Raw genomic sequence first — 25,715 nt, 5'->3', positions numbered from 1 at the left:
AGAAAGAAAGAAAGAAAAAAAAAAGAAAAGGAAAGAAAAGAAAAGCATATTATGGAAAAATGCAACCACCCACATATTAATGCAAAAGTAGAGTGAATGATGAGATGAACTTTTGTTATTCAAGCACAGTGTAAGTTGTCTTTGAGGTCATCCTGTGAGATTACTGAAGCTTATCTAAGGCATCATTAACATTTAACTTGTAAAGGCTTCAGGATTAATCTCTACAGGATAAGGACTCACAGTTTGTTGATGAGACTTTAGACTATTTGAAGTAAACCTGGGCATTGATCAGAGCAGGCTAAAGGTATTGCTACTTTTGGATTAAAAATTATTTTATGTGTATGTACCTGTATGTATGTATGTGTCATGTGCATGGAGGATCCTGCAGAGATCAGAAAATTGTGTATGGTCCCCTAGAACTGGAGTTATGGGGAGTTGGTTGTGAGACACTGTGTGGGTGATGGGAGCCAGGCATGGGTCCTCTGTAAGAGCAGTAAGTACTCTTAGCTGGTCAGCCCCCCACCTTTCCCTTTCACAACAACCTGAGCTGGGCATTTCCATGTTGTTGTAGAGCAGATTCTGGGCCCTCCCTCGTGGCAGCACCCTCCCTAAGGGCCTGGTGTCTGCTGGGGTTGACCTACCCTGGAGTGCCTCTTCAGGTTACACGAGTGTCACCTTCGAAGCAGCTGCCTTTTTTCTCTGGAGTTAAAGCAGGGATAGAGTAGCAGCTGGGTCAAGGTTAAAGGTCATTTTAGGCAATCGTCCCATGGACTTGGCTCAGTATTGGGTGGGGACTGAATTACCCCCAGGGGTAGAAGGGCAGGTGTCTTTGTAGGCTAACTCGCATCCATCCCTACTATTCTAACCCTGTGGTCCCATTTCTCTGCGGCAGAGGTGGGGCTTTGCTTCAAGAGCCATACATTTGGCTGAGCTTTGGGGACTCTGGTCAGCTGTATCTGTTAGGGGTGGGGACAAAGAGCCTAGTCAGCATTGAGGCTTGCCTTACTCGTTTCCTATTCCCAGGACCAGGCTCTCTGGAGGAAGCTGGGAGCTGTGCAAGGTGAAAGCCAGTTCTCTCAGTGCTCCGGTCTCTTTGTACAGGATTTTGCATTCAAATTGAGCCTCCCTTCCCCAAATTCAGTACAGAGAGCAGACTAGGACATGATGGTGGGTCTGTGGCTGAAAAATAAGTACAGTAGCGGGGAACATGGGAGGTAGCAGAAGGGGTGAAGTGATCCTAGCAGTATGGATCAAAATATCCACCACCTCTACATCGGCCATTCTCAACCTTGGAGAACCCATTGTGTGAATGTGGGTCTAATGACCCTTTCACAGTGGTTACATATCAGATAGCATGCATAACATATATTTACATTGTGATTCATAGCAGTAGCAGAATTAAAATTGTGAAGGAGCAACAAAAAATTTTATGGTCGGGGAGGGTCACCACAACATGAGGAACTGCATTAAAGGGTCTCAGCATTAGGAAGGTTGAGAGCCGCTGTTCTGCATTCTCATGGCTGGAGTCGCTGTAAGGAAAGCGCGTGAGTCAGCTGTCTTGTCTCTGCTCATGACCATGAACGAACAGAACCGAGGCAAACCGCCCTGTGACATAGAGCAGCAGACTCTGCGAAGCAGAAGTATTCCTCTATGTCTATTCCAGTACCATGCTGTGACCTACGGTTACCCTGCTAGGCTGGGCCACCCTGCCGCAGAGTAGGCCACTCAAAGAGACTGAAGTAAGAGTAGAGGCAGAGGGAGATAGATGTATTTAGTATGGCAACACTGGGAAGGAAAACGAACAAGCAAAGAGGTTCAGTAGATCCTAATATGAGGTTTAGGTTTAAATTGAGGGTGAGAGACATGCACAGCTAAGCAGCCCCAGTAAAAGAGTGGTCTCGCCCACCCTGGCCCTTCATTGCCTTAGTTCTAACATCTCTTGCAAAGTGGTCTGAGAAGATGCCAAGCTGTGTGAAATCTCTTTGAGTCACAAGGGTTCTCCTCCAGCTGGCATCAGGCGTCCGCCTTTTTTCTTCTCTCAGCACGAGATGCCTAGGGAATTCCAACTTCTTAGGGACCACTGTTTAATGGTCTGCTAGCCAAAAGTGGGGAGAGATATAAGTTTCACTTTAGATTGTCTTCATTCCTGCCAGGGTTTCCTGTTCTAGGGGATCCCGCTCTTCCTGAGTGCATGGCAGCAAGGCACATCTGTGGCTGGTGTTTCTCATGGAAACTTGGTCTGCGCTGCATTTATAAGTCCAAGCAGAGCCTAAGCTGAAGAGTAGCCATTGCAGGAGAGGGAGAGACAGGTTTCTTGTGGTGTTGGAATAGCTCAGGATGGAAGTCCAGTGGATTGTAAAGGATGAATGACTGGCTGAGGAAGAGCAGTGTCTGACAGGCTTGTGGAGAGCAAGATAAAGAAACTCAGTTTTGTGGAATTACTGAGGAGACAGTACACCAATGTCTTTAATGATTAACTTAGCACCGGGGTGGCCTAGAGTGATGGGTACATGTTTGCTCAGCCTTCTGATAAGGTTTGGTTGTTTACTGTTATGTCTATTAGGCACAAAGACATGTACTTGAGTAGAGCCAGAAATCTCCTCAGAAAAAAAAACAGGAAAAAAAAAAGGGTAATGCATAGAAAGGGAGCTAGGGAGTTGGCTCACTGGGCAAAGTGCCTGCTGCTCAAGAGAGGAGACCTGAGTTCAGATCCCAGTGCCTGCCTAAAGAGCCAGCTTTCTGAGGACTTGGGGGAAATCGATGAGCTCCAGGTGCAGAGAGATTATCTCAAAAAAGTAGGTGGAGAAGCTGACAGTATGGCTTAGCCTAAGCCAAGCCTAAGTTTGACCCCTGAGCTCCACATGGCGGAAGGAGAGAATTGATTCCTACAAGTTGTCCTCTGACCTGTGTGTGCTGAGGCATGCACACTTACATGGGAATAACTGTAATAATAGATAAGGTGGAGAGGTGATGGAGGAAGACAACTGACATTGGCTTCCACGTGTGCCTATAGGGGTGAGCACACACTCATGTATGTGCCTGTGGGTGTGAGGAGCACACACTCATGTATGTGCCTGTGGGGGTGAGCACACACTCCTGTATGTGCCTGTGGGGGTGAGCACACACTCCTGTATGTGCCTGTGGGGGTGAGCACACACTCATGTATGTGCCTGTGGAGGTGAGCATACACTCATGTATGTGTCTGTGGGGGTGAGCACACACGCATGTATGTGCCTGTGGGGGTGAGCATACACTCATGTGTCTGTAGGGCTGAGCACACACTCATGTATGTGCCTGTGAAGGTGAGCACACACTCATGTATGTGCCTGTGGGGGTGAGCACACACTGATGTATGTGTCTATGGGGTGAGCACACACTCATGTGTGTGTCTGAAGGGGTGAGCACACACTCATGTATGTGCCTGTGGGGGTGAGCACACACTCATGTATGTACCTGTAGGGGTGAGCACACACTCACGTGTCTGTAGGGGTGAGCACACACTCATGTATGTACCTGTAGGGGTGAACACACACTCATGTGTGTGCCTGTGGGGGTGAGCGCACACTCCTCATTTGTATGCACTCACGTGCACACAGACACAGAAAGGTTAGAAGGAAGACTGGAAGAGAAGATGGCTCATTCTCCCTGTTTCTTAGTGGAGTGGCTTCTGGGCCAGAATGACAACAAGGCAAGGACCTAGCAATTGTAGGAGGTCTGGGGAGCCTGAGCGCATTGTCAGGACTCAGCAGTAGTAAGATTGCTTTCTTTCCTTCTGAGATGGGGTCTCTACAGTCCAGGTTGGCTTGAGATTCATTATCTAATCCAAGGTGGCCTCAAATTAAAATGTGTAGGTACATAAACTGACATGAACTGTTCCATGGTATGGTTAAAGGGAAGGTTTTTATTGTAGACAAGAGAAAGAAAATTGCCAGAGGCACTTGGAAGGGTCCAGAGCAGAGAGAGAAAGCAGTAGACTGAACATGGCCTGCAGACTGGACTCAGGCAGGGCTATCTGAAGAGAGGGGAGGATGGCAGGGATAGAGAATAGACCAAAAAGCAAGAGCAGAGTGAGGTGGAGCTGGGGGAGGGGTGGGGGCGGAAAGGGGGAGGGCGAGCAGAGTGAGAATAGCTGGGTTCTAAGGAGGGAGTACCTGGGAGAGGGAAGCCTGTGAACTGGAGGGAGTTTAGGGTAGGGAAGGAGGTAGATGCTAACCTGGACTTGGACAGGTGCCTATGCTACTGAGGGAGCCTAGAGGCCAGTGTGCACATATGCTAATAGGTACCACAGATAGCCGATAAGATCCTCTGCCAGGGAGGAAGGAAGACTCCTTTTGGTAGAGGGGAGCTGGCTTTGCAGGGTCCTGAGGAATGCTGGCTTTTATCTAACCTTGGGAAATCCTCTTCTAGTCCAGGTTGAGCCCATTTCTGGATACTTGGATTGTGTTTTGGGGCTTGGGGAACTGGAGTCTCCTTTGGACCTAACACTAGGAGATCCTGCCCCAGTCTTCTGAGTGGGAGCTTGAGCCACTGCCCTTGGGCTTGGAGTGGTCTCTTTTGTTCTGTTTTGATTTTTGATTTTTAAGAAATTGTGGCCAGGCGATGGTGGCACACCCCTTTAATCTCAGCACTTGGGAGGCAGGGGTAGGGGGATTTCTGAGTTCGAGGCCAGCCTGGTCTACAGAGTGAGTTCCAGGACAGCCAGGGCTATACAGAGAAACCCTGTCTCAAAACACCAAAAAAAAAAAAAAAAAAGAAATTGTGTCAGTGGCCCGAATCAAACAAGACTAAGACCCACATTGGACTTCCTTTTCCTCCCTGGCAAGGCCAGCTTTGCTCTGAGAGCCATTGTAGGGAAACTTGACAGTCAAGTACTCTGTGGGGCGTTCTAGTCGCTGAGCTAGAAGAAGCTGTGCATTGATTCCCTGTGGCATGGGGGTGGGTGCAGGGTTGGGGGGTATGCAGATGCCTGCCTGCTGAAGAGGCTGCATGGTGGGTCTCAGGGTTGTTACCCCTCACACCACCCCCGCCACTGAATCCCTCACAGCATGCAAGGCTTCCCTTCTTGCATTTCTTCCCAAATAATAGATTGTAACTTTTGGGTTAGTGGATTAATTTTCCTGAGATTTCTATTTTTGGGGTGAAAGGATTTGAATCTAGGAATTCCATGCACTGGAACACAGGATCTACCACTAAGCCACACCCTCAGCTACTACTCAGATTTTGACGAAAGATATGGACTCTTTTTCAAAGAATGTGCCTGTTCCTATGCCACAGCACTTGGCAAGAGACTGTCACACCCTGCTTGCGAACATTCACTCTGAGGATGGCCTGTGAACTTCCCCTGAGTTCATAGGTGATTGCCTCCAGCCCAGGGGGCAAAGACTTGAGGAATGTTTTTGGCTCATACTGTTGCATTATTCAGGCAGGAAAAGTGCCCTACCCTCTTTCTACAGGAACTCTTGTTAGCTGCAAGAGTTTTACAAAGCACAGGCCGGTGGGCAGGGGGGCAGGAAGTTTGGTCTCTATTCTAATCCTTGGACACACATACTGACCTGCTGGCCTAGACACTGGATAAATTACAGCAGGACTTGTCAAGGTTAATAACAATAGTATAGAGTTGGGATGTTGGGTTCTAGACACGTGTGTGTGTGTGTGTGTGTGTGTGTGTGTAATAGGGAAGAGAGGGTGGTTTTAAAGATCAAAGGGACCAGAATATACCTGTGATCTGTACAACTCCCAGGTGCCTCCCACTTCTGTGACCAGGAATTTTGCCACCTTGTTCTGTGACTCTAGTTTAAGGTGCTTGGGAATGTGGCAGTGTAAACACAAGGATTCAGCAAGTGATTGCAGCAATGAAGCTGAGGATAATCGGGGTCAAACTGGCACAGCCTAAACACATAGCTGACTCCACCCGATGGGTTCACCTCCATGAGTGGTGCTGGGAAAGTTGCTTGGGAGTCTAAGGCCCTCCAAGTGCAGAGGGTAGGTCACGGTCAGTGTTATTTTTCTTTCAGGTCTCTTAACCTTCATTAACTGTGCCTATGTCAAGTGGGGAACCCTGGTCCAAGATATTTTCACCTACGCTAAAGTGTTGGCGCTGATTGCAGTCATCATTGCAGGCATTGTTAGACTTGGCCAGGGTAAGAAAAAAAATAGCAACTAACTTTATTAAACTTTCCTTTTTTTTTTTTTTTCTTTCTTTTTCTTTGGAGTGTGGGGGATCAAATCCAGAGTTCTGGGCCATGCTAGGCAAGTGGTATATCTCAGACCTTCTAACTGACCTTATTTAAATCTCCAAATACCATATTTGGTAGGCACTATTACTCCTTTTATATAAGTGAGGCCACGGAATTACCTTTCTTAGGCTGGGGAGAGTGGTATATACCTGTAATCGCAGGACCTGTGAGGTGGCACTAAGAGGCTCAGAGTTAAAGGTCATCCTCAGCTACATAGAGAACGCAAGGCCAGTGGTGGTTTGTGCTCTATCCCAGCACTCGGAGGTAGAGTTGGGTGCATCTTTGGCTTGAGGTCAGCTCCGTTTACATGTCAAGTTCCAGACCAGCCAGGCCTACATAGTGAGACCCTGTTTTAAAACAGAACAACGAAGCCCCCAAATGGCTCACCCATTTGCTCAAGTTGACCATCTTGCTCAAGTTCCCAGTGTTTAAGTAGAAGAGCTGAAACTTGTGCCCTGGCAGACACTCCAAAGCCTGTCCTTCTCTGTCCACTGTGCTGCCTCCCACAGGAAGCTGACCTTGGCAAGGGGGCTGACAGCTGCGCCCTGGGGACTGGCGTTCACAGTTTGCTGGACTTAGTGCTATTGCTCTGGTGTTTCTGCCCTTGGAAGTGAGCGGTTAGAAATGCACTCCTTGACATCTCTCCTATCAGGTTTCCAGATCTGAAGCCTTCCCAATGTCTCCTCTTGACCTGGGCATACTGAACCTCACCTCTTCTCTCCTCTTCCCATGTTATCCCTGACCAGTGTTAGACAGTAGGCAGGGCTCAGGGAGCCTGCAGTGTGGAGCAGTACACCACCTTGGTTTCTAGTCCCGTTGGGCTCTGTGGTCGTTTCTTATTCTAGACAGTCATTTGAGTTCTTCCTGTCATGACTGAATCCATGGTTCCCTCCATCTTGGCCCTCTATAGATGTCTTTCTCTTGTCCCCGCCTTCTGTGGCACCCTCGAAGCCATTTCTCTGCTGTTATTACCATATATTTTCTCCTTTCAGGATCTGCTGAAGTAGGAGTGGGCCATTAAACCTTGTCTTGCATTGTTCTCACCTTCCAGGAGCCACAACTAACTTTGAGAACTCCTTTGAGGGCTCATCGTTTGCAATGGGTGACATTGCTCTGGCACTGTACTCAGCTTTGTTCTCCTACTCGGGCTGGGACACCCTTAACTATGTCACTGAAGAGATCAGGAATCCTGAGAGGTAGGTACCTCACTGCCACCTGTCCACGCCAGGGCTAGCCATTGTTTCCTGAGCTTTGCCATGCCAGGCTGCACACTTTCTCAACTCTGGGATTCATTTCACCAGCCTGAATTTTAACAGATTTAAGACGTAGAGATAGAACTTGTCCATGGTTGCAGTAACTATGTTAAGATGTGCACTTTCTTCCATATGCTTTATAAATCCTTTTAGAAAAGCTTGTACATACATTCATTTCTCCCTAAAATAAAGCAGGTTATACTTTGTGCTTAAATATGCCTTTAGACACCCACAAGGTCCTTGCCAGCTACTTAGGAGGGTGAAGCAAGAGGTTTGCTTTTACCTCCACATTTGTGAACTAATCTGAGGAGCACTGAGATAATCTCATAAAGCTTTTTCTGTCTTCAGACCGTCACTCACCCTTATCCCCACACAGATAATTTTAGGTCATAGAACTAACTTCTATGGAATTTCTTCTTCCGTTTCCCTTCTGGGTCCTTTCCCTCTGTCCTGATTCATGCTGATAGAATGGAACTGTTCCAGCCATTCACTGGATTGCCTCACCAGTATTGCTCCGAGCTGCCCTGTGGTTGTGTGGATAAAGAGTTTTGGGTGATGAGCCACGGATAGGTCTTGGGGTCTGTATATCCTGCAGTTTTTTTTTTTTTTTTTTTGGTAGGCATGAACTTGCAATTCCATTTTCCTCCTTCATTTTGTTTTGAGACAAGCGCTGGTAATGTAGCCCCTAGCTGGTCTGGAACTCACTATGTAGACCATACTGGTCTCAAAAATCACAGAGATCCAGTTCTTTTTGCCTCCCAAGTGCTGGGATTAAAGGCATGCACCACCATACTGGCCATTCCTTGATTTTCTTTTCTAAACCTCCTTTTTTTCCCCCTTTCCTTTCTGTGATAGGATCCTTAGTGTGATCTCACTATGTACGCAGTCCATGCTGGCCTCGAATCTGTAACCTTCCTGACACTGCCCAGCTTGCCTGGTGCTTTTTTTTGTATGCGTATGTGCCTGGGGTGTTTGTACACATGCTTGTGGAAACCACTTTGGTGTTGTTCCTCGGGTCCTGTGTACTTTTAAAAAAATGTATTTATTTTATGTGTGTGTGTGCCTGAGTGCGTAGCTGTGCGTTAGACAGCTGTGAGCCATTCATGTGCAAGCTAGCAGCGGAACCTGGCTCCTCTGAAGGAACTCGTGTTTGTAACAGCTGAGCCATTTCTCCAGCTCCCATCTGTTTTTGTTTTTGTTTTGGAGACTGATTCCTTCTCTGGCTTGGAGCTTGTTAATTAGGCTAGGCTAGCTGGCCGTGGAACCCTAGGGTCCTCCTGTTCCCACCTCTCTAATTTTGGGATTACAGGTGCACACGATCCTCCACAATGCACCAACCATTTCCGTGTAGGCTCTGAGGTCAAACCCAGGCCCTCCTTGCAAGGCAAGTGCCTTCATCAACTGAGCCCTTTCCCTAGACCTCGCCTGCTTCTGTAATATAACATTAGGAGGGTGGAATTACAGGATCTCCATGGCCTTTCCTGGCTCTAAATATTATGATCCTAGCAACTAAGATTTACCAGGAAATAGTTTCCCCAAATTATAACAGTTCTTATACCAGCTAGCTTTTGGCTTTGAAAACCCGAGAAGCTTTTCTGGTATCCAGCTGCTGGCCCTGCGACCGAGGAGCAGGGGTACTGGAAGTCAATGGAGACTGGGTAGTGGTGCTTCCATCTACTGGTGAGAAGCTGAATGACTCTGGATAATTTGCAACCTGACTCTTGGTAAAGGCTTGTAACCCAGTCACTCTGGAGGCTGAGGCAGGAGCATCACAAGTTCAGAGTCAAGTACAGAGTGACTTCAAGGCCTCTAGGAGCAACTTACTGAGACCCTGTCAACATTAACAGAGGGGTTCTGGCAGGGTTCATGGTAGAGCATTTGTTAGCATGCTCAAGGCTGTAGAGAGCAGTGGTTCTCAACCTTCCTAATGCTGTGACCCTTTAATATAGTTCCTCATGCTGTGCTGACCCCTAGCCATAGTCATTTTGGTTGCTACTTCATAACTGTAGTTTTGCTGTTATGAATTGTAATGTAATTATAATATCTGATATGTAGGATGGGGTGGAGACTCACAGGGGTGAACAACTGCAAATGTGTCCTTGAACCCAGATCCAATCACCATATTTATTCCTCTACTTTTGGTATTTATACAAGCAGTGATCTTTTTGCACTTGAGAGACCTTAAGGGATCTTTGTGCCTTTTTCATAGCTGCCAATTAGTCTGGCACCTGGAATTCTCTGAATGACTTCCTTGTTTAGATGCACACACTGTTCTTTCTACTGAAGAAGTGAGATTCCATAATCTGCCTCTCTAGTTTCTTCTGTTTCTTACCTTGAAGATATACTTGCAGGGCTCAGAGACAAAATCCTTACCTGTACAAAGGAATTGCTATGCTGGCACATAATGCAGCCCTTGGTCAGTCCCCCCTTTTGTTGCTGTCTTCCAGTGGCCCTGGAGATTGGGCCTAGGACCCTCAGGCATGCTAGAGAAATACATTACACTAAGCTCTGCCCTCAGCCCTGCTTTATTTTTTATTTTAAGGATAGTTTTAAATTTTTTGTGTGGGTGGTTTTTTTTTTCTGCATATATGTATGCCCAGTGTCCTCAGAGGCCAGAGGAGGGTTTCAAGTCTTCTGAAATTGGAGTTACAGACCACCGTGAGCTACCAAGGATGCTGTGATCTGAACCATAAGAACCCAGGTCTTATGTAAGAGCAACACATGCTCTTAACACTGAGCCATCTCTAACCTGTCTTTACTTGAGACGATTTCCCTGAATTGGCCCTGCAGCTCTTGAACTCGGGATCCTTCTACCGTAGCCTTCAGAGTAGTGGGGACCACAAGCAAGAGCTACTACATGCAATGTCACCTCCTCTGCATAACTTTTGTAATGGAGTATTTCTCTCCCCTAATAGTTTTTAGTTTGTAAGGGTTTAGAGCTTACGCCAATACGTCAAGGCAACCTCCAGGGCAAGGGACCTGGGAACCACAGCTGTCTGCATCCCTAGAGAGGATGGCATGGCAGACCTATGGACAAAGAGGGAGGGACACAATGGGGGGACTGACAGATCCTTTTTTCTTTCTGTTTGGCTGTAGGAACTTGCCCCTCTCCATTGGCATTTCCATGCCCATTGTCACCATCATCTACCTCTTGACCAATGTGGCCTATTACAGTGTGCTCGACATAAAGGACATCTTGACCAGTGACGCTGTTGCCGTGGTAAAGGATTTTCCCTAGCAGGTTGAGGGTGTGTTGTGGGCTTCTGGATGTATTCCAGTTCGCTCAGTCCTGGGAAGCAGGTAGACAGCCTGATAAGAGCACAAGGATACTGGGCTCTCAGGAAGGTCCTGTTACCTTTGCCGTGGAGGGGATTGGATTCCTGAGGACTTTGGGCATATGTCTGTGCATGCTTTTTATCCCTGTTAGGGTCTGCTAATGTCTTCTGCTCCTTTTTTCTTAGACCTTTGCAGATCAAATTTTTGGAATATTCAACTGGACAATTCCATTAGCAGTTGCATTATCTTGCTTCGGTGGGCTCAACGCTTCCATCGTGGCTGCTTCTAGGTATGACTATCACTTTTTGCTCACAGGGTGGGTATCATGAATAGCTTTGGCAGAGACAGTTTAACTTCTAGGACCTGGACTCCGGTTGCCAGTATTCCCTGTCCCTTTCTTCTTGTTCCCATTAGCCACCCCCAGTTCTAAGCTCCATCCACACTACACTCCCTACTCTGTTATTCAGACCTTTTGAAGGGATAACAGAGAGGGAGAATGATGCGGCAGGTGTGAGTGCCCACAGTCTTGTCAGCTTCTGCTATTATATCTCAACAGGCTTTTATTTGTGGGCTCAAGAGAAGGCCACCTCCCTGATGCCATCTGTATGATTCATGTTGAACGCTTCACACCAGTGCCTTCTTTACTCTTCAATGTGAGTGATCTCAGGGATGAACCTGACAGCCAGATTGTGGGGGGACTTACTAGTACTAGATGTGGCTAGTCTAGGTTCCCGAAAGCCATAAAGCGGGTTCTGGCCTGTAAACTACTGATGCACTGTGCTATCTGTGGATGGAGTTTCTAAGACTCAAACTTCTGTGAAAAGTGTCAACTGCATGTGGTCCAAGAGGAGTGAGACACAGGCTATGTGGTAATGGGTAACAGCCACGATGGGGTGGGATGCATTCTTTAAGAGAAAAAGAAGTTAGCTGAGAAAAACTGTGTTGGAGGAGGGCATTTTTAAGGTGGAGTATGACGGTTAGGGTTGTGGAGATGGGCTTTAGGTAAGGCAGACAGCAGCACAACGTCCTGTGATAAAGTTTTGTGAAGCTGTGCCATAGAAGTAGAAGTGTTAGTTGGAGAGACTACAGGGTTTTGCCTAAGACTTCTGCCTAAGACACTTAAAGTGTTAGGGTTAACTTGGCAAGGATTTGAAGAATGCACTAAAAATCTAGTTGAGAGGCAAGTATCTCCTTTGTTTTTTGAGACAGGGTTTCTCTGTGTAGCCCTGGCTGTCCTGGAGCTTGCTCTGTAGATCAGGCTGACCTCGAACCCAGAGATCCACCTACCTCTGCCTCCAGAGTGCTAGGATTAAAGGTGTGCGCCACCAATGCCCGGCTAAGGCAGTTATCTTTTAATAGAGAGGAACACAGTACCAAGAATGTTCCAGGGGTGGGGCAGAAGGCCCACTTGCAGACTGTGAAGCTGTGATCTGGGAGGGAATGAGTGCGAGGAAAGCCTGAGAGGAGCTCACTTTGGGCTTGCACCAACAGGGCATCTTGGCACTGTTCTACCTGTGTGTGGAGGACATCTTCCAGCTCATTAACTACTATAGCTTCAGCTACTGGTTCTTTGTGGGCCTTTCTATCGTGGGTCAGCTTTACCTACGCTGGAAGGAACCCGACCGGCCTCGCCCTCTCAAGGTAATCCATTCTCCTTACCCAACTTTGCTCCATTTAGTACAGCTAGTGCTGCCACTGAAAGAAGTTATCCTTCCCCTAGGCCAGGCATAGCAGCACTTATCTGCAGTTAAAAAACTAAGGGTTGGGGCTGATGGCTCAGCAGTTAAGAACACTGCCTGCTCTTCCAGAGGTCCTGAGTTCCAATTCCCAGCAACCACATGGTGGCTCACAACCATCTGTAATGGGATCTAATGCCCTCTTCTTGTGTGTCTGAGGAGAGTGACAATGAACTCACATACATAAAATAAATAAAGAAATTAAAAAAAAAAACCCAACCCCAAAAAACAAACATCAAGTGTTTGGGGCTAGAGAGAACTGGCTCAGCAGTTAAGGGCACTGGTTGCTCTTCCATGGGACTCTGGTTCAGTTCCCAGAATGGACATGGCAGCTCATACCTGTTTGTGACTCTAGTTCCAGGGCTTCTGTCACTCTTACACATGCAATCAAAACACTAGTGAACATAAAACAAAAACAAAAAGAAAAAACAAACAAAACCCAAATATATTTATTTACACACACACACACACACACACACACACACACACACACACCCCTACCTCCTAGGGGTTGGGCTGGAGACATGGCTCAGTGGTTAAGAGTACTTGATTTTACAAAGAACCTGGCTTTGATTCTCAGCACCCACACGGTGGCTCACAACCATCTAATTCCAGTTCCAAGGGATCCAATACTCTCTGGCTTCTCATGCAGCAAAATATGCATTAAAAAAACAAACCCCAGCCGGGTGGTGGTGGCACACGCCTTTAATCCCAGCACTTGGGAGGCAGAGGCAGGTGGATTTCTGAGTTCCAGGACAGCCTGGTCTACAGAGTGAGTTCCAGGACAGCCAAGGCTACACAGAGAAACCCTGTCTCAAAAAACCAAGAAAACACAAAAAAACAAACAAAACAAAAACAAAACAAAACAAAAAAACTCCAAAAAACCAAAACCAAAACCAAACCAAACTAAACCAAAACCATGCCTAGGAAGCTAGGAAGCCATGCACTGTAGCACATGCCTGTCACCCTAACCCTTGGAAGGTGAAGGCATGAAGACCTGTTGTAAATGGCCAGCCACCCTAGGCTATGAGACCCTGCATTTTTGTTTTTGAAAGAAAAAAGAAAAAAAGAAAATCCAACAACTTGCCCACCTCACCAAACAAACCCCACCCAACAAGGCCTGAGGTGCCTACAGCTCAGTGGTGGAATACTTGTCTAGCATACACAAGGCCTTGGGTTGGATCTTCAGCAGTGTCTCATCCCAATGCCCTAAAATAAGCAGCCCCTTCCTCCACCCCCAACCCAAATCCAACAAACAATGCTAGGGCTTGGTGGCAGCAGCATGCAGACAATGGGAGGGTAGTAAGTGCTTATACCAATGTGTTCTGTCTCTAAGCCCTTCAGTGCTTTTATCGTTATGGGATAAAGGTTGTTTTGGTTGTCAGCAATTCTGAGTAGGGTGTAGGGACAATCCCAGCACTAAGGCTGAGGCAGGCTTATGAGTTTGTGGCTAGCTCGGGCTACAAAGTAAGACTATCTTGAAACAAGAAGCAGCAAGCAAAGCCATGCTGAGCTAACTGTTTCCTCTGTGCCTTTAGCTCAGCCTCTTCTTCCCCATCATCTTCTGCCTCTGTACCATCTTCCTGGTGGCTGTTCCACTTTACAGTGATACCATCAACTCCCTCATCGGCATCGGCATCGCGCTCTCAGGTTTGCCCTTCTACTTCCTCATCATCAGAGTGCCGGAGCACAAGCGACCTCTGTGCCTTCGCAGGATTGTAGGTAAGCTGGGCATCTACGAGTGGGTCAGCTACCCGAATAGACTGGTTTTTGCCTGCAAACTTTACCACAACTGGTTCCTATTATTAACCATATGGCTTAACTGAATCACCCCATCCTAGAGCAGCCCCCTGAACCTGTTCCCAGTTTTAATTCAGGTTTCTCTTTGTAGCCTCTGCCACACGGTACCTCCAGATCCTCTGCATGTCAGTCACTGCAGAAATGGACTTGGAAGATGGAGAGTTGCCCAAACAAGATCCCAAGTCTAAATAGAGCGTGGGATTCTGAGACATGGACAGAACAAGTGTTTCTTAACTCTCATTGGCCAGAACCCTGGAGGCACCAGCCAGGAGCCCAGGCTTGGCAGCTTCAACTCAGGACATGCGTTTGAGGGATGAAGAGTAATTTATTTGTCTTGCTACATGTTGTTTCAGACTTCATAAATGGATAATGCAGACTGTGGCAGGAAGCAGGCCATTTCTGGGGCAGTTCTGGCAGTACCTGGGTGTGCTAACCCACTCCTCTTTCCTTTACAAGGGCCAACAATGCTCCAAACTTGTTCCTTTCAGAGGGACACAAAACTGTCACAGATGCAAAACAATAAAAGGTTATGTTCCTAAGGTCTGAGTGGCTTTATTCTACTTAGTGACTCGGGGGTATTTATGCAGTTCAAACGTATATGGAAGGTAAAAGATTCAATTTCTCCCTCTGAAGCCAGCTGCCAAAGGCAATAAAACTGATTTCTATGCATATAACAAGACTTTTGTACTAAAATGTCATGTGAAAAGCTAGTGCATAAACATTCAGCTTTTTCTTAAATTATGGCACATGTGCAGAGGCCAGAGGAAGGCATCAAGCATCCTGCTCTGTCATGTCCTCCTTTATACCCTGAGAGTGGATCTCACACTAAACCTGGAGATAGGCTGATGGCCAGCAAGCCAAGTGGTTCTCCTGTCTCCACACCCCACAACACTGGGCTCACAGGCATAAGGTCGGGGCCACGCTCAGCTTTTCATGAGTGCTGCGGATTTGAACTCCTATCTGCTAATCCATTTTTCCCCAGACTCCCTTCATTCTTCTAAGTCATCCCTAAAAATTGAAATTGCAAAAGTAATTGTGGGGGTCAAGAAACATGGTCAGGGCTAGAAATGCAGAATCAATCCCCAGCACCACAAAAGCGACTGTCATACAGTCTTGCCCATCACACCTCTAGAATGCAAATTCGGAAGGAGATATACAGTGTGTGAGGTAGAGGTCTGAGTTTTGAAGACCAGGATAAAACATGAAGATCCTTTCCAAGAGCAAGGGCTAGCGTGGGAAATCATTTTCCACTTTGTAGTGTTCAGAAGCACAATTCCCCTTCCATATTTAACAAACATCAAGAAGCCCAGACAAGACAGAGGTTTACTAACTGTGGATGGGAAGGTGGCTTGGCTCTCCAGGGCTCTTTTAATACACACAAGTAAGAGTCTGTAGTGGAAACAATTTTTAAAATGGACACTTCCAAATGCTGTAGTCCCTAGGGTTGGGGCCAAGACATAGCATCAAGTCTGTTTGGAGGCATCCATGCAGAAGCAGGGTTCTCGTCAGAGTGAGCACAGACCACGTCAGCCGAGTGTGTCTTGCCAAGGCTTCTTTGCCTTTGCTTTGATGCTGCTGTTGCTGTTGTTGGGGGTGTTGGGAGGGTGACTTGGATCATGCTGTAGCAGAGGGTTGTGGGTAAAAGTCTGTCGTAAGGGACCTGGGAGAAGAGAGAAAAACATCTCAGTAAACAAAGGGAAAGAAGAAATGGAAGACAGCGTTTAGCCTGAAAGGCCTCCTTACCTCTGGCAGCTAGGTCCAAGTGTTTCTGCATTCGCTGCTCCCGCTCTCGGAGCCGATGTGCAATTTCAGCATTCTTCCAGCCTGTGTGAGAAGAAAAGAAGTTCTTCTCTCATGTTTAGGCTACTTTCTCCTGGTCCTGATCCCCCTGGTCCTTCCTTCTTGAGGAAAGCTTCAAGCTATGTAGCCTACCTAGGCTAGCTAGGTAGAGTGATTCTGCTTCAGCCTCGGGCTTGCTGGGATGACAGACACGGTATCCAATACCCCTTACCTTTTTTGAAGCTCTTCAAGAAGCCTTCCCTGGGAGGCAATTTGTCAGGGTCATGTACAACTCGATGGGGGATCTTAAGCACTGTGCGCACAGCTGGAATCCGGAGGCAGGCTACTTGGCACAGGGAGAACATATTGGAGGACAGCCAGTACATGAATACCGCCTGGGTGAATGAAGGGGAAGGTGCTCAGAGCTGCATCCCAGTCAGCTTGTTCAGAGGCACTAGGCAGAAGGACCTGGAGGGCGCTACTAAGCCATTACCTACCGAGGGGAAGTGGATGGTCACAGGCAAGACTGCTAGGGGTATTACCCTGATAATATTCCTCATGAACTGAAGGTCAGAGCTTTGTACACCTGTCTCAGCACCTAGCTGCCAAAAAGGAATTGAGGGAAAGAAGAATAAATTCCAAGCCCTGACCCATCAGAGAATAGAAGATGGAAGACACACATTCTGCATACTGCTCCATCCCTACTCCCTTTTTATTGGCAGGCTTAGCACTTGGCCAGCCCCAGCTTACCTCAAGGACACACCACATTGTGGCAGTGACTACCAGTGGCAAGACGTAGATAGGATCAGATACCGTGAGATCTTGGAACCACAAGAGCCCACCTGTCTGGAGGCTGGGCACAGGCAGGTTGGCCATCTCTCTCAAGGCAATAAAGAAGGAGATGAAGACGGGGGCCTGTTACACAGGATAAACAGTCAGCACCCCTAACAGGAGGTACATTTTTATAGCCGTTACTTAAAGCCATATACATCACCACCACTTGCATTTCTGGGGATCTGGGGACATGGGAAACAGGAGACAACTTGATGGATTTGGAATAAATAAGCAGGGCACATTTCCGCTCACCTGAGTAAGAGGTAGAATGAGCGGTTTCAAGAATTTAATATCATGCTTTTTCTGATAGTGTGTCATCTCCATGGTGGCCTTGTAAACTGTCAGGGGAGGGAAATGGATCACTGGGTTAAGAGTGATATCAGTGAAGCTTAACATCCTATTCTTTCCAAGAAATGAAAAACCCTTTAGATTTGTCAAAAACACCTGACCATGGCACCCATTCCTTCCCAAGTGGAACGTCTCAAATGCAAACTTGCTTCTCTCCCACACCTGCCCTGGAACCAACTCACACTCAGCCTGGTCTCCGGCCAACTTGGCCTCTCTGATTCTCGTGGAAAACTTCTGCATCACTGGCATGTGGTTGTGGATCTTGGCTGCTTCCCGCTGGCCCTTCACAATGAGAGGAAAAACGAGGCATCGGGCAAGGATAGTACCTGGAAAATGTAACACAGGCTTGGAGTCAAATTAAAAGCTGCCTGGAGCTATAAGGCTTACTCCAGACTTCCTCACGGTGGCCCTCACCCAAGGGGCCCAGAAGTAAGGACAAGGTATACCTAGCTCTTCAAGGCTCAGACCGCTGTGGCAGAATAAAAGTTCAGCATAACTTCTCTAAGCAGATGAGCAAGGATCTTGTTTCCCTGAAACAACCATCGTCGCCACCAAGCAAAAGTTCTTTTGTACTTCAACAGCCTCCAAACTTTTATCTCAATGGAAACTTTTCCTCAACTCTTTCTAAAGATCTATCTATCTATCTATCTATCTATCTGTCTATCCATCCATCCATCTATTCATCCATCCAATGGGTTTTGCCTGTATTTATGTCTATGGGAGGGTGTCAGATCCCCTGAAACTGGAGTTACAGACAGTTGTGAGTTGAAATATTGGTACTGGGAATTGAACCTAGGTCCTCTGAAATAGCAGCCAGTGCTCCTAACCACTGAGCTACCTCTCCAGCCACATCAACTCTTAAGTAGTAGATGAAAATATACAAACTAATTCCTTGATAAAGGAAAAACATTCACGTAGAATCTCCACCATGCTCAGCATCTCTACAGAACCCTGAATCTTAGAATGAAGTATGAGTTCATTTACTGCAATAGGGTCTTAGTGTGTACAAGCTGGCCTTGAACTCATGATGGTCCTTCCTCAGCCTTTCTAGTACCATAATTACAGGTATGTGCCATCATACCTGGCCTAGAACAAAGCTGGAAAGTCAGTTTTACAAGTCCCTGGGGTAGTAATCCACCATGTTCTGGTGGATTAATGCTTCCTTATACTCCTGTCTATTGGCCATTCCAACAAATAATTAGCTTATGCCATCTGTTGACATCTAAGTGGGTCTGGGCTAAGAAACCACGGACATAACTCAGAATACCTTCACCCAAGAAAGGTGGAGTATATCAGGTAACAAATATGGGCAGGTGTGGTCAGAAAAACAAGAAATTAGGGGAGATAATAGGGTAGGTTTTCACAAAATCCAAGGATAGCCTTTAAGTTTTAACATGTCTAATGCACTAAGTATGAGAAAAGTGGATTTAGTAGTGCCACCACCAGCAGTTACATTGGGGTGACTTCAGCAAAACCTCAATGGCTGAGGGTCAAAGTCTAGAAAGAAGTAGGCTGCCCACTGGATCCCTTAAGTAACACACAGGCATGCTTAACCTGTCTGTGTACTCAGTGTAAACAGGAGAGCACCGAAACCAAGGGTGGCAGCTTCCAACCAGCTTCCAACCTCAGCACGAGAGGCCAAGCGTATCAAGAGGCTGAGGGCAGCCTGGCCCCCATGGTAAGACCTTACTTTAATAAAACCAGGGGAGTGGGCTGGAGAGAATGCGCAGTGCTTAAGAGTGATTGCTTTTGCAGAGGACTGAGTCTGGTTCTCAGTACCCAGGAGAGGTGGGTGGTGCATAACTGCCTGTAACCCAGCTCCGAGGGCAAGTGTACATACTCACAGGGAAATGCACGCACGCACACGCACTTGCACACATACACACACTGAAATTAATCTTTAAAAAACTAGAAAACCAAGGGGCTTAGCAATCTGACTTAGTGGTGGCACACTTGCCTAGGAGTTGTAAGGTCACTGGATTCAGGCATTGCATGCTTGCGGTACATGGGTATACGTGCACAGACTCATACATATAAAATAAAGGAATATTTTTAAAATTTTCATTTAATGTATATAGGTGTTCTGCCTGTCTGTCTGTATGCCCTAACAGCCAAAAAGGCATCCCCTGGAACTGGAGTAAGACAGATGTGAGCCAGTGTGTGGGTGCTGGGAATAGAACCTGGGTTCTTTGCAAAAGCAGCTGTACTCTTAACCTTGGAGCCATCTTCAGCTCTGCCTTCCCATCCCCCCAACAAGGTTTCTGTTACCTTTGCTGGCCTAGAACTTGCTATGTAGACCAGGCTGGCCTCAACCTTAAAGATCCTCCAGTCTCTGCATCCCTTCCCCCAGACTGGGATTAATGGTGTACACCAGATCTAGCTCAAATGAAGGTTTTGAAAACTTTTTAAAAGGCAGTTTCATGTAAAACCTCATGAGCATGGTGGTTTGAATGAGAATGGCCTCTGAAGGCTCACGTATTTGGATGCTTAGTCATCAGGTTTTTTGGATGTAGCACTGAGTGGGATTAGAAGGTGTGTGTGGCCTTGGGAAAGGAAGCTGCCAGTGGGAGTAGGTTTTGAGGCTGCAAAAAGCTCAGGCTTCTCTCTCTCTGTCTCTCTCTCAGCTACTTCTCTAGCACCATGGCTACCTTCATGCTGCCTGCCATGATCCCTGAGATGATGATGACGGACTAAAACTCTTGAAACTGTAAACAAGTCCCTAGTTAGATGCTTTATAGGAGTTGCTTTGGTCATGGCATCTCTTCATGGCCACAGAACAGGGACTAAGATATGAGGCTAGCCTTGAACTCTTTATTTAACTAAGATTGACTGAACCCCCCTTCCTCTACCTCCCAAGCACTGTGAGCGGGCAAAGGCTCAAAACTCTAGATGATTTGTTTTTTGTTAGAGTCCTATCACATAGCCCAGGCTGGTTTTGTTCATGATAGGCAAGTGCTCTATCACTGAGCTACATTTCTACCCTTAACTGAGTTTTTATGATTAAAAAAAAAATGTTGCCAGTCTAAGGAAGAACCAGAATTAAAAATGTCATCTTTTATAACAGCAATGAGAACAGCTTTCTAATTTGGAAGCAAAAGTACCAAACCCAGCCTTGTAGTCTGCCGAGTCAGGGCAGCTTTATTACTTTTAATATGGTTCCTTGACCCTAGCTCTCAGCTCACATTCGGGTATCTGTATGTTATACACTGATAGCTGTATATATGATAAATGGCTTTCTAGTGCTCTTTGGAAACTAAAAGTTGAGTGTACCTTCCCTCTTTGAATCATCTGCTTTTCTAACCTCTACATTTCTGTACCCATTTTCTTAATTCATCGACAGAACTGCCACTATTGAGGTTCTGTCCCCATTTCCTCCACCCTTGCTCAGGATGTACTCTTACATGTGGCAATGGCCCCCCACCAAGGTAGGCCCAGGTCGACATGTATATATTCCAAGAGGTTCTGGATGAGTCCCACTGGGGTATATGAGCCAAGCCCCAGTTCTGCGAAGCTCTGTTCTGTAGCACTTTGGACTACCTCTGCAGGTCCCCCAGAAGCTACCTCTGGTACTGTAGCAGGAGTGGAGATAGCAGGGACAACAGGAGGTGCTTGGACCTGTGAGGAACGAGAACAAGTACCGTAAGTGGAATGTATAAAAGGTAAGGATCCCTTATTCTAACCAGGCCTGGGCTCTATTTTCTTGCTTTTACTTCTTGATCTTCAAGGATGACCAATGGTGTCCACCCATCCCTTCTTTCAGAGGATATTATTTTTTGCTTCTAGCATAAGAAGAATAACTTAAGAGAGCATCTCATGGCTTCCCTTCAGGCAGGGAACTTGCTTCCCATATCCCGATTCCCAGACTTCAGTCATTTGAGCATCATGGTCATCACCCTTCCTGTATTCCAAATCAACAGTATTTGGAATCCTTCTGTTTTGTGCTGGAAAATGTACTCAGGGCCTCACACACATCTGGCAAGAACACAGACCACTGACTGAGCTAGCCCTCAACCGGAAATTCTCTTTAACTCAACTCAGTTTTTTTTTTTCTCAAATTTTCTTTCCTCTTTTTTTTTAATGGTGGTGGGTGGGTGGGAGGTTAGTTTTGGAGGCAGGATCTTGATTGCTCTGTAGTTCAGGTTGGCCTTGGTTCATGCTAACCAAGAGCTCTGTTACTATATGGCTTTGGGGTTAAGAGTTCCTGCAGAGGATCCATTTTCAGTTCCCAGCACCCTTGTAGGGCAGCACACAATGACCTGTAACTCCAGCTTTGAAGATGTCAGGGTCTCTAGTGGGCACGCAAGATCACATGTACACAGTCACACACATTCAAAGAATCACACATATCACAAACACACAAACCCATTGTCACATTTCACATTATTGGCTTAACACTACTCCTCTGGCAGTGTCTTGAATAGAATACAAAATTTATTTTTATTGTGTGCATGATGTGTGTAGGCATGCATGCCACAGCATGTGTGAAAGTCAGAGAACAACTTTGTGGAACAGTTCTTGCCTTCGTCCTTCATTAATTATTTAATTATTATTATTATTTTTTGAGACAAGGTCACACTACACAGCTCTGATGTTGACCAGGTTGGTTTTGAACTTAGAGATCTGTCCAGCTCTGTCTCCCAAGTGCTGGGGTTACTGAGATTGTGCTACAACCAGCTCCACCTTTACTTGGGTCCTAGGACTGGCACTCAGGTTACCAGGGTTGCATAGCATGAGCTTTTGTACAGTTGGGTCATCTTGCCTGCCCCCACAAATTTCTCATGTATTTTTAAGCATTTTCCCACTGAGCTGACTGAAAATCTACTCCTATTCCAAATAGGCTAATATTAGGAGGAACTGCGTGGAGTGTGAAAAGAACTCTGCTTCACAGTCACTTCTCCCGAACCGTAATATAAAACAAAACAAAACAAAACAGACAAAACAACACCGCACAAAGGAAACGGGCCAAGAAGCTGAGCTTCTTTCTTCGGTAGGAACCTTTTTACCTGGGCTTCTGCAAAGACGGTGGCAGATGTACTGATGCTTCGAGGAGTTAAGACTGTGAGAAGAGCGTAGCGTGGCCGCCCATTGCCCGGGCGGGCTGCGAGGAGCTCGGCGGCCAGCGGTTTCAGGGACCCTGCGACGCTGTGGAACTGACCCTGTGAAAGGATAAGGGAAGGCCTTGAGTCCCAGCCGAGCCGCCTCTCCCGCAGACAGCCTGCCGCAGTAGTTGGGGCACTGCAACTCTGCTCGCACAGACTGCAGGCCCCGAAGGCATGCACTGGAGCGTGCAGGGTGCAGCTCGGGCCCTGGTCTCCCGCATCCTGTTACGGAAGCCCGGGGACGGGGCCCGGAGGTCACGACTCAGGGTCAAAGGCAGTTCCCAAACAGCTACAGAGAAACTGGGCCACCAACCCCCGGACGTAACCCGGTGGTGTCCTCACGCGACTGGAGGTCATGACACGCAGGTTGCAGTGCCCAGGTCAACATTTGCTCGTGACCTCAGCTCAGGTGACAAGGACAAGGCAGCATCCCCGCGCTTTCGGCAGAACCTTACCGAACGTTGGGGTCGTACGAGTCGCAGAACTTGCCAACGACCGCAAACTGAACTCCACGCCATCTTGCCCGGAAGAGAGAGAAAAAAGAAAAAAAAAAAACCCTTAGTTTCGCGCATGCGCACTCAGAACTTTGACGCTGCAGGAGAGGGCATTTTGGAAATGGGCAGGAGGTCAGACCTGTCGTCACAGATCAGGTAGTGAGTGGGGGAATGAAGCCAGGCGGTGGTATCTGAAGTGGTTAAAAAGTGTCAACACGCCCGCAGAGATTGAAGTTAAGAGACACGATGGAGACCGCTGTTAAGTGGCAGAATAAACATAGCATATTTCCCGTTTCCCCTTCCATTTCCCAAACCGTAATTGTTCCCTGGGTTAAAATGGGTTAATAATTCTTGGGTTAAAAATAGCCTTTACTGGTCTGGCGGTGGTGGCACATGCCTTTAATCCCAGCACTTGGGAGGCAGAGGCAGGTGGATTTCTGAGTTCGAGGCCAGCCTGGTCTACAGAGTGAGTTCCAGGACAGCCAGGGCTATACAGAGAAACCCTGTCTCGAAAAAAACAGAAAAAAAAACAAACAAAAAAAGAAAAAAGAAAGTCTGCCTCAACAAACAAGCAAAGCAAAATAACAACAATAACAAAAATCTTAGAAAAATTTATCTCTTTTTTGTTTGGGCAAAATTGAATATTACTTTAAGGAAGACAATACAATCTAACAATTTCAATAATGTAATAGTCACATTATTTAATATCTGATAAAATTTTATAGATATGCAAAAAATGAATAGAGCTAAATCAATCAGGGCTGGAGAGATGGTTCAGTTAACCTGAGTGTGATTCTCAGCACCCACACAGTGGGCTCACAACTCTATTTCCAGTTCCAGGAGATCTGACGTCCTCTGCTAGTTCATCAGGTATCAGGCACTCTATGTGGTGCACAGACATACATGCAGGCAAACACTCATACATATAAAGTAAAAATAAATGATTTTTAAAAATCTGAAGTATCAGCCAGGCAGTGGTGGCACATGTCTTCAATCCCAGCACTTTAGAGACAAAGGCAGGAGGATCGCTGTGAGTTTGAGGCCAGCCTGGTGTACAGAGGGAGTTCTAGGATAGCCAAAGTCACACAGAGAAACTCTGTGTCAAAAAACAAAACAAAGCAAAGTGAAAAAAATATCAATAGGAAAGTAAAACAAACCAACCTAGAAACAACAGAGACGATGGATTAGCAGAAAAGGATGCTGCAGGGCTAGGTGTCAGGGCTTAAAGGGTGGGGGAAAAAAATGAAAGAAAGAAAATATAAGGAGAGCCAGAAACAAAATCAGAGAAACTAGATTGAAGACACAGGGGGTGATAGCTGGGGATGACAAAAGAAACTATTTAAACTAAGGAACAGGAGGAATAAAGGCTAGAAATACCTGTGAGATAATATCTAATGGCCTAGTATACATGTAATTGGAGTTTAGGAATGAGATTGAGGGGAGAATGTAAAAACTGGTGGTTTAAAGTTTTCAAGATGATGAAGATAATAAATGTATGGATCCAATCAAATATCACTTCTTGGCCTTCAGCTAAGATCATATGTAGATCCAACTGACCTCACGTTGGGTCTTGAAAAGGAAACACAGGAAACTACAGCATGACTGAATTAACTCGTGGTCACCACGATAGATACGTAACTTAGAAGGCAAAAAGGCATATTTGGCTCACCATTTCGGGGCTTTCGGGTTACAGTTGCTTGGCTTTATTGCTTTGGCCTATGGTGACACATTACTTTGTGGCAAGGGCTCATGGTGGAAGAATCTTGTTCACCTGATGGTAGATGGGAAGCAAAGGGACAGGAAATGGTCATCGTCCCAAATCCTTCTCAAAGTCACCCTATTAATGACTTAACTTCTGTTAGGGCAATCTTACCTCTTAAAGCTCCATATAGTGCCAGCCTCTAACATTGATCCTTCCGGGAGCACTCAGGGTTCAAACCATGGCAATGGACAAACATGAAACCATTTGTAAAATGTTGTAGTCTAGGTTGACCTTGACAACCCTATTCTACCCCCACTCTCCCAAAGAAAGAAAAACCTTATTCTAATTTAGCCAGCTCTTTAAAGACCTTAGTTTTAGGGCTAGAAGTATGGTTAATGGTTTAGTACTAGTTTTGCAGAGGACCTGAGTTCAGTTCCCAGCACCCACTCAGGTAGTACACAACCTCCTGCAACTCTGGTTCCAGGGTGGACACTGAACACATGTGCACATGTACCACACCACATTGTAGTCTTCCAGGCTACATTTAAAAAGTTTTATTTCCAAATATAACTATATTGGAGGTACCAGGTTAAGAATTCAATATATGCATTTTGGATTCAATCTCTGCACTATTTTAAAGGGCAAGGGATGCATTATTGATAATATGCAAGCAAAATCAAGGCAAATCTGACTACACTTCTACTGTAGTAGACAGCAGTATGAGAGAAGGTAAAAATAGGTTGCTAGCCTTCCCTTGCCCTTCCTTGGACTGAGACACTTCCATAGCTATACCTTCCTGGAATGATAAACTGTGTTCACGTAAGCCGTGAGTCAAAATGAACTTCCTTCTTCAAGTTTCATTTGTCAGATATTTAGTCACAGGGATGAAAAAAGTAACCAACAGGAAATTGGTACCAGAAGTGGGGACACTGATGTGACAAATCTAACTATGTGGTTTCTGGGCTTCAGAAACTGGATTTTTGGAGGAATGTGGAAGAATTTGGAGCTGTGAGCTAGAGAATATAATGGTGTCAGTAGAGCTTAATGGATTATTTTTTGTAGTGGCTTGGAAGACCACCTTAGTGATTATTAAGGCTTACTTGTGAGGTTCCAGAGAGCAATGACTGTAAGGAGCTGGGCCAAAATCCATTCCTATGA

The 25,715-nt window shown here is 46.3% G+C and overlaps 2 protein-coding genes across 28 annotated transcripts in view; one reads left to right on the top strand and one right to left on the bottom strand.

The window, feature by feature from the left end:
• The window catches only part of Slc7a7 (solute carrier family 7 member 7), a 54,887-nt gene extending 40,047 nt beyond the window's left edge, over positions 1-14,840 (top strand). For all 25 annotated transcript variants that reach the window (XM_031361203.1, XM_031361201.1, XM_031361198.1 and 22 more), the window contains 8 exons: positions 6,015-6,140; positions 7,288-7,432; positions 10,586-10,709; positions 10,951-11,054; positions 11,322-11,418; positions 12,257-12,406; positions 14,040-14,223; positions 14,393-14,840. In XM_031361203.1, coding sequence (XP_031217063.1) covers positions 6,015-6,140; positions 7,288-7,432; positions 10,586-10,709; positions 10,951-11,054; positions 11,322-11,418; positions 12,257-12,406; positions 14,040-14,223; positions 14,393-14,493 — 1,031 coding nt within the window. In that variant the 3' untranslated portion in view covers positions 14,494-14,840. The remainder of the gene's footprint in view (positions 1-6,014; positions 6,141-7,287; positions 7,433-10,585; positions 10,710-10,950; positions 11,055-11,321; positions 11,419-12,256; positions 12,407-14,039; positions 14,224-14,392) is intronic.
• Oxa1l (OXA1L mitochondrial inner membrane protein) lies at positions 14,618-22,912 on the bottom strand. Of its 3 annotated transcripts, none has more exons than XM_031361225.1 (10): positions 22,817-22,912; positions 22,266-22,418; positions 20,664-20,877; positions 17,445-17,588; positions 17,167-17,252; positions 16,831-16,995; positions 16,578-16,682; positions 16,313-16,475; positions 16,045-16,125; positions 14,618-15,961 (listed from the first exon to the last, which is right to left on the bottom strand). In XM_031361225.1, the coding sequence occupies exons 1-10, from the start codon at positions 22,877-22,879 to the stop codon at positions 15,828-15,830; spliced, it is 1,308 nt and encodes a 435-aa protein (XP_031217085.1). In that variant the 5' UTR covers positions 22,880-22,912; the 3' UTR covers positions 14,618-15,827. The 3 variants fall into 3 exon arrangements, with proteins under 3 accessions (XP_031217085.1, XP_031217086.1, XP_031217084.1); XM_031361226.1 differs by lacking the exon at positions 22,817-22,912 and adding an exon at positions 22,704-22,815; XM_031361224.1 differs by lacking the exon at positions 22,817-22,912 and adding an exon at positions 22,675-22,791.
• Positions 22,913-25,715: the final 2,803 nt, after the last annotated feature.

This window comes from Mastomys coucha, unplaced genomic scaffold (assembly GCF_008632895.1).
Source record: "Mastomys coucha isolate ucsf_1 unplaced genomic scaffold, UCSF_Mcou_1 pScaffold9, whole genome shotgun sequence".
Lineage (NCBI taxonomy): Eukaryota > Metazoa > Chordata > Mammalia > Rodentia > Muridae > Mastomys > Mastomys coucha.
Note: the sequence above shows the minus strand (reverse complement) of the source record. Positions and strands in the feature narration are given on the sequence as shown.

Coding starts and splice junctions, on each gene's coding strand:
- Oxa1l (XM_031361224.1), bottom strand. CDS start 22,749: ATGTTGACCTGGGCACTGCAACCTGCGTGTCATGACCTCCAGTCGCGT. Junction 20,878..22,265: donor CCGTCTTTGCAGAAGCCCAG/GTAAAAAGGTTC, acceptor CGTTCCTCACAG/GTCCAAGCACCTCCTGTTGT. Junction 17,589..20,663: donor GTGGGGGGCCATTGCCACAT/GTAAGAGTACAT, acceptor TACATTTTCCAG/GTACTATCCTTGCCCGATGC.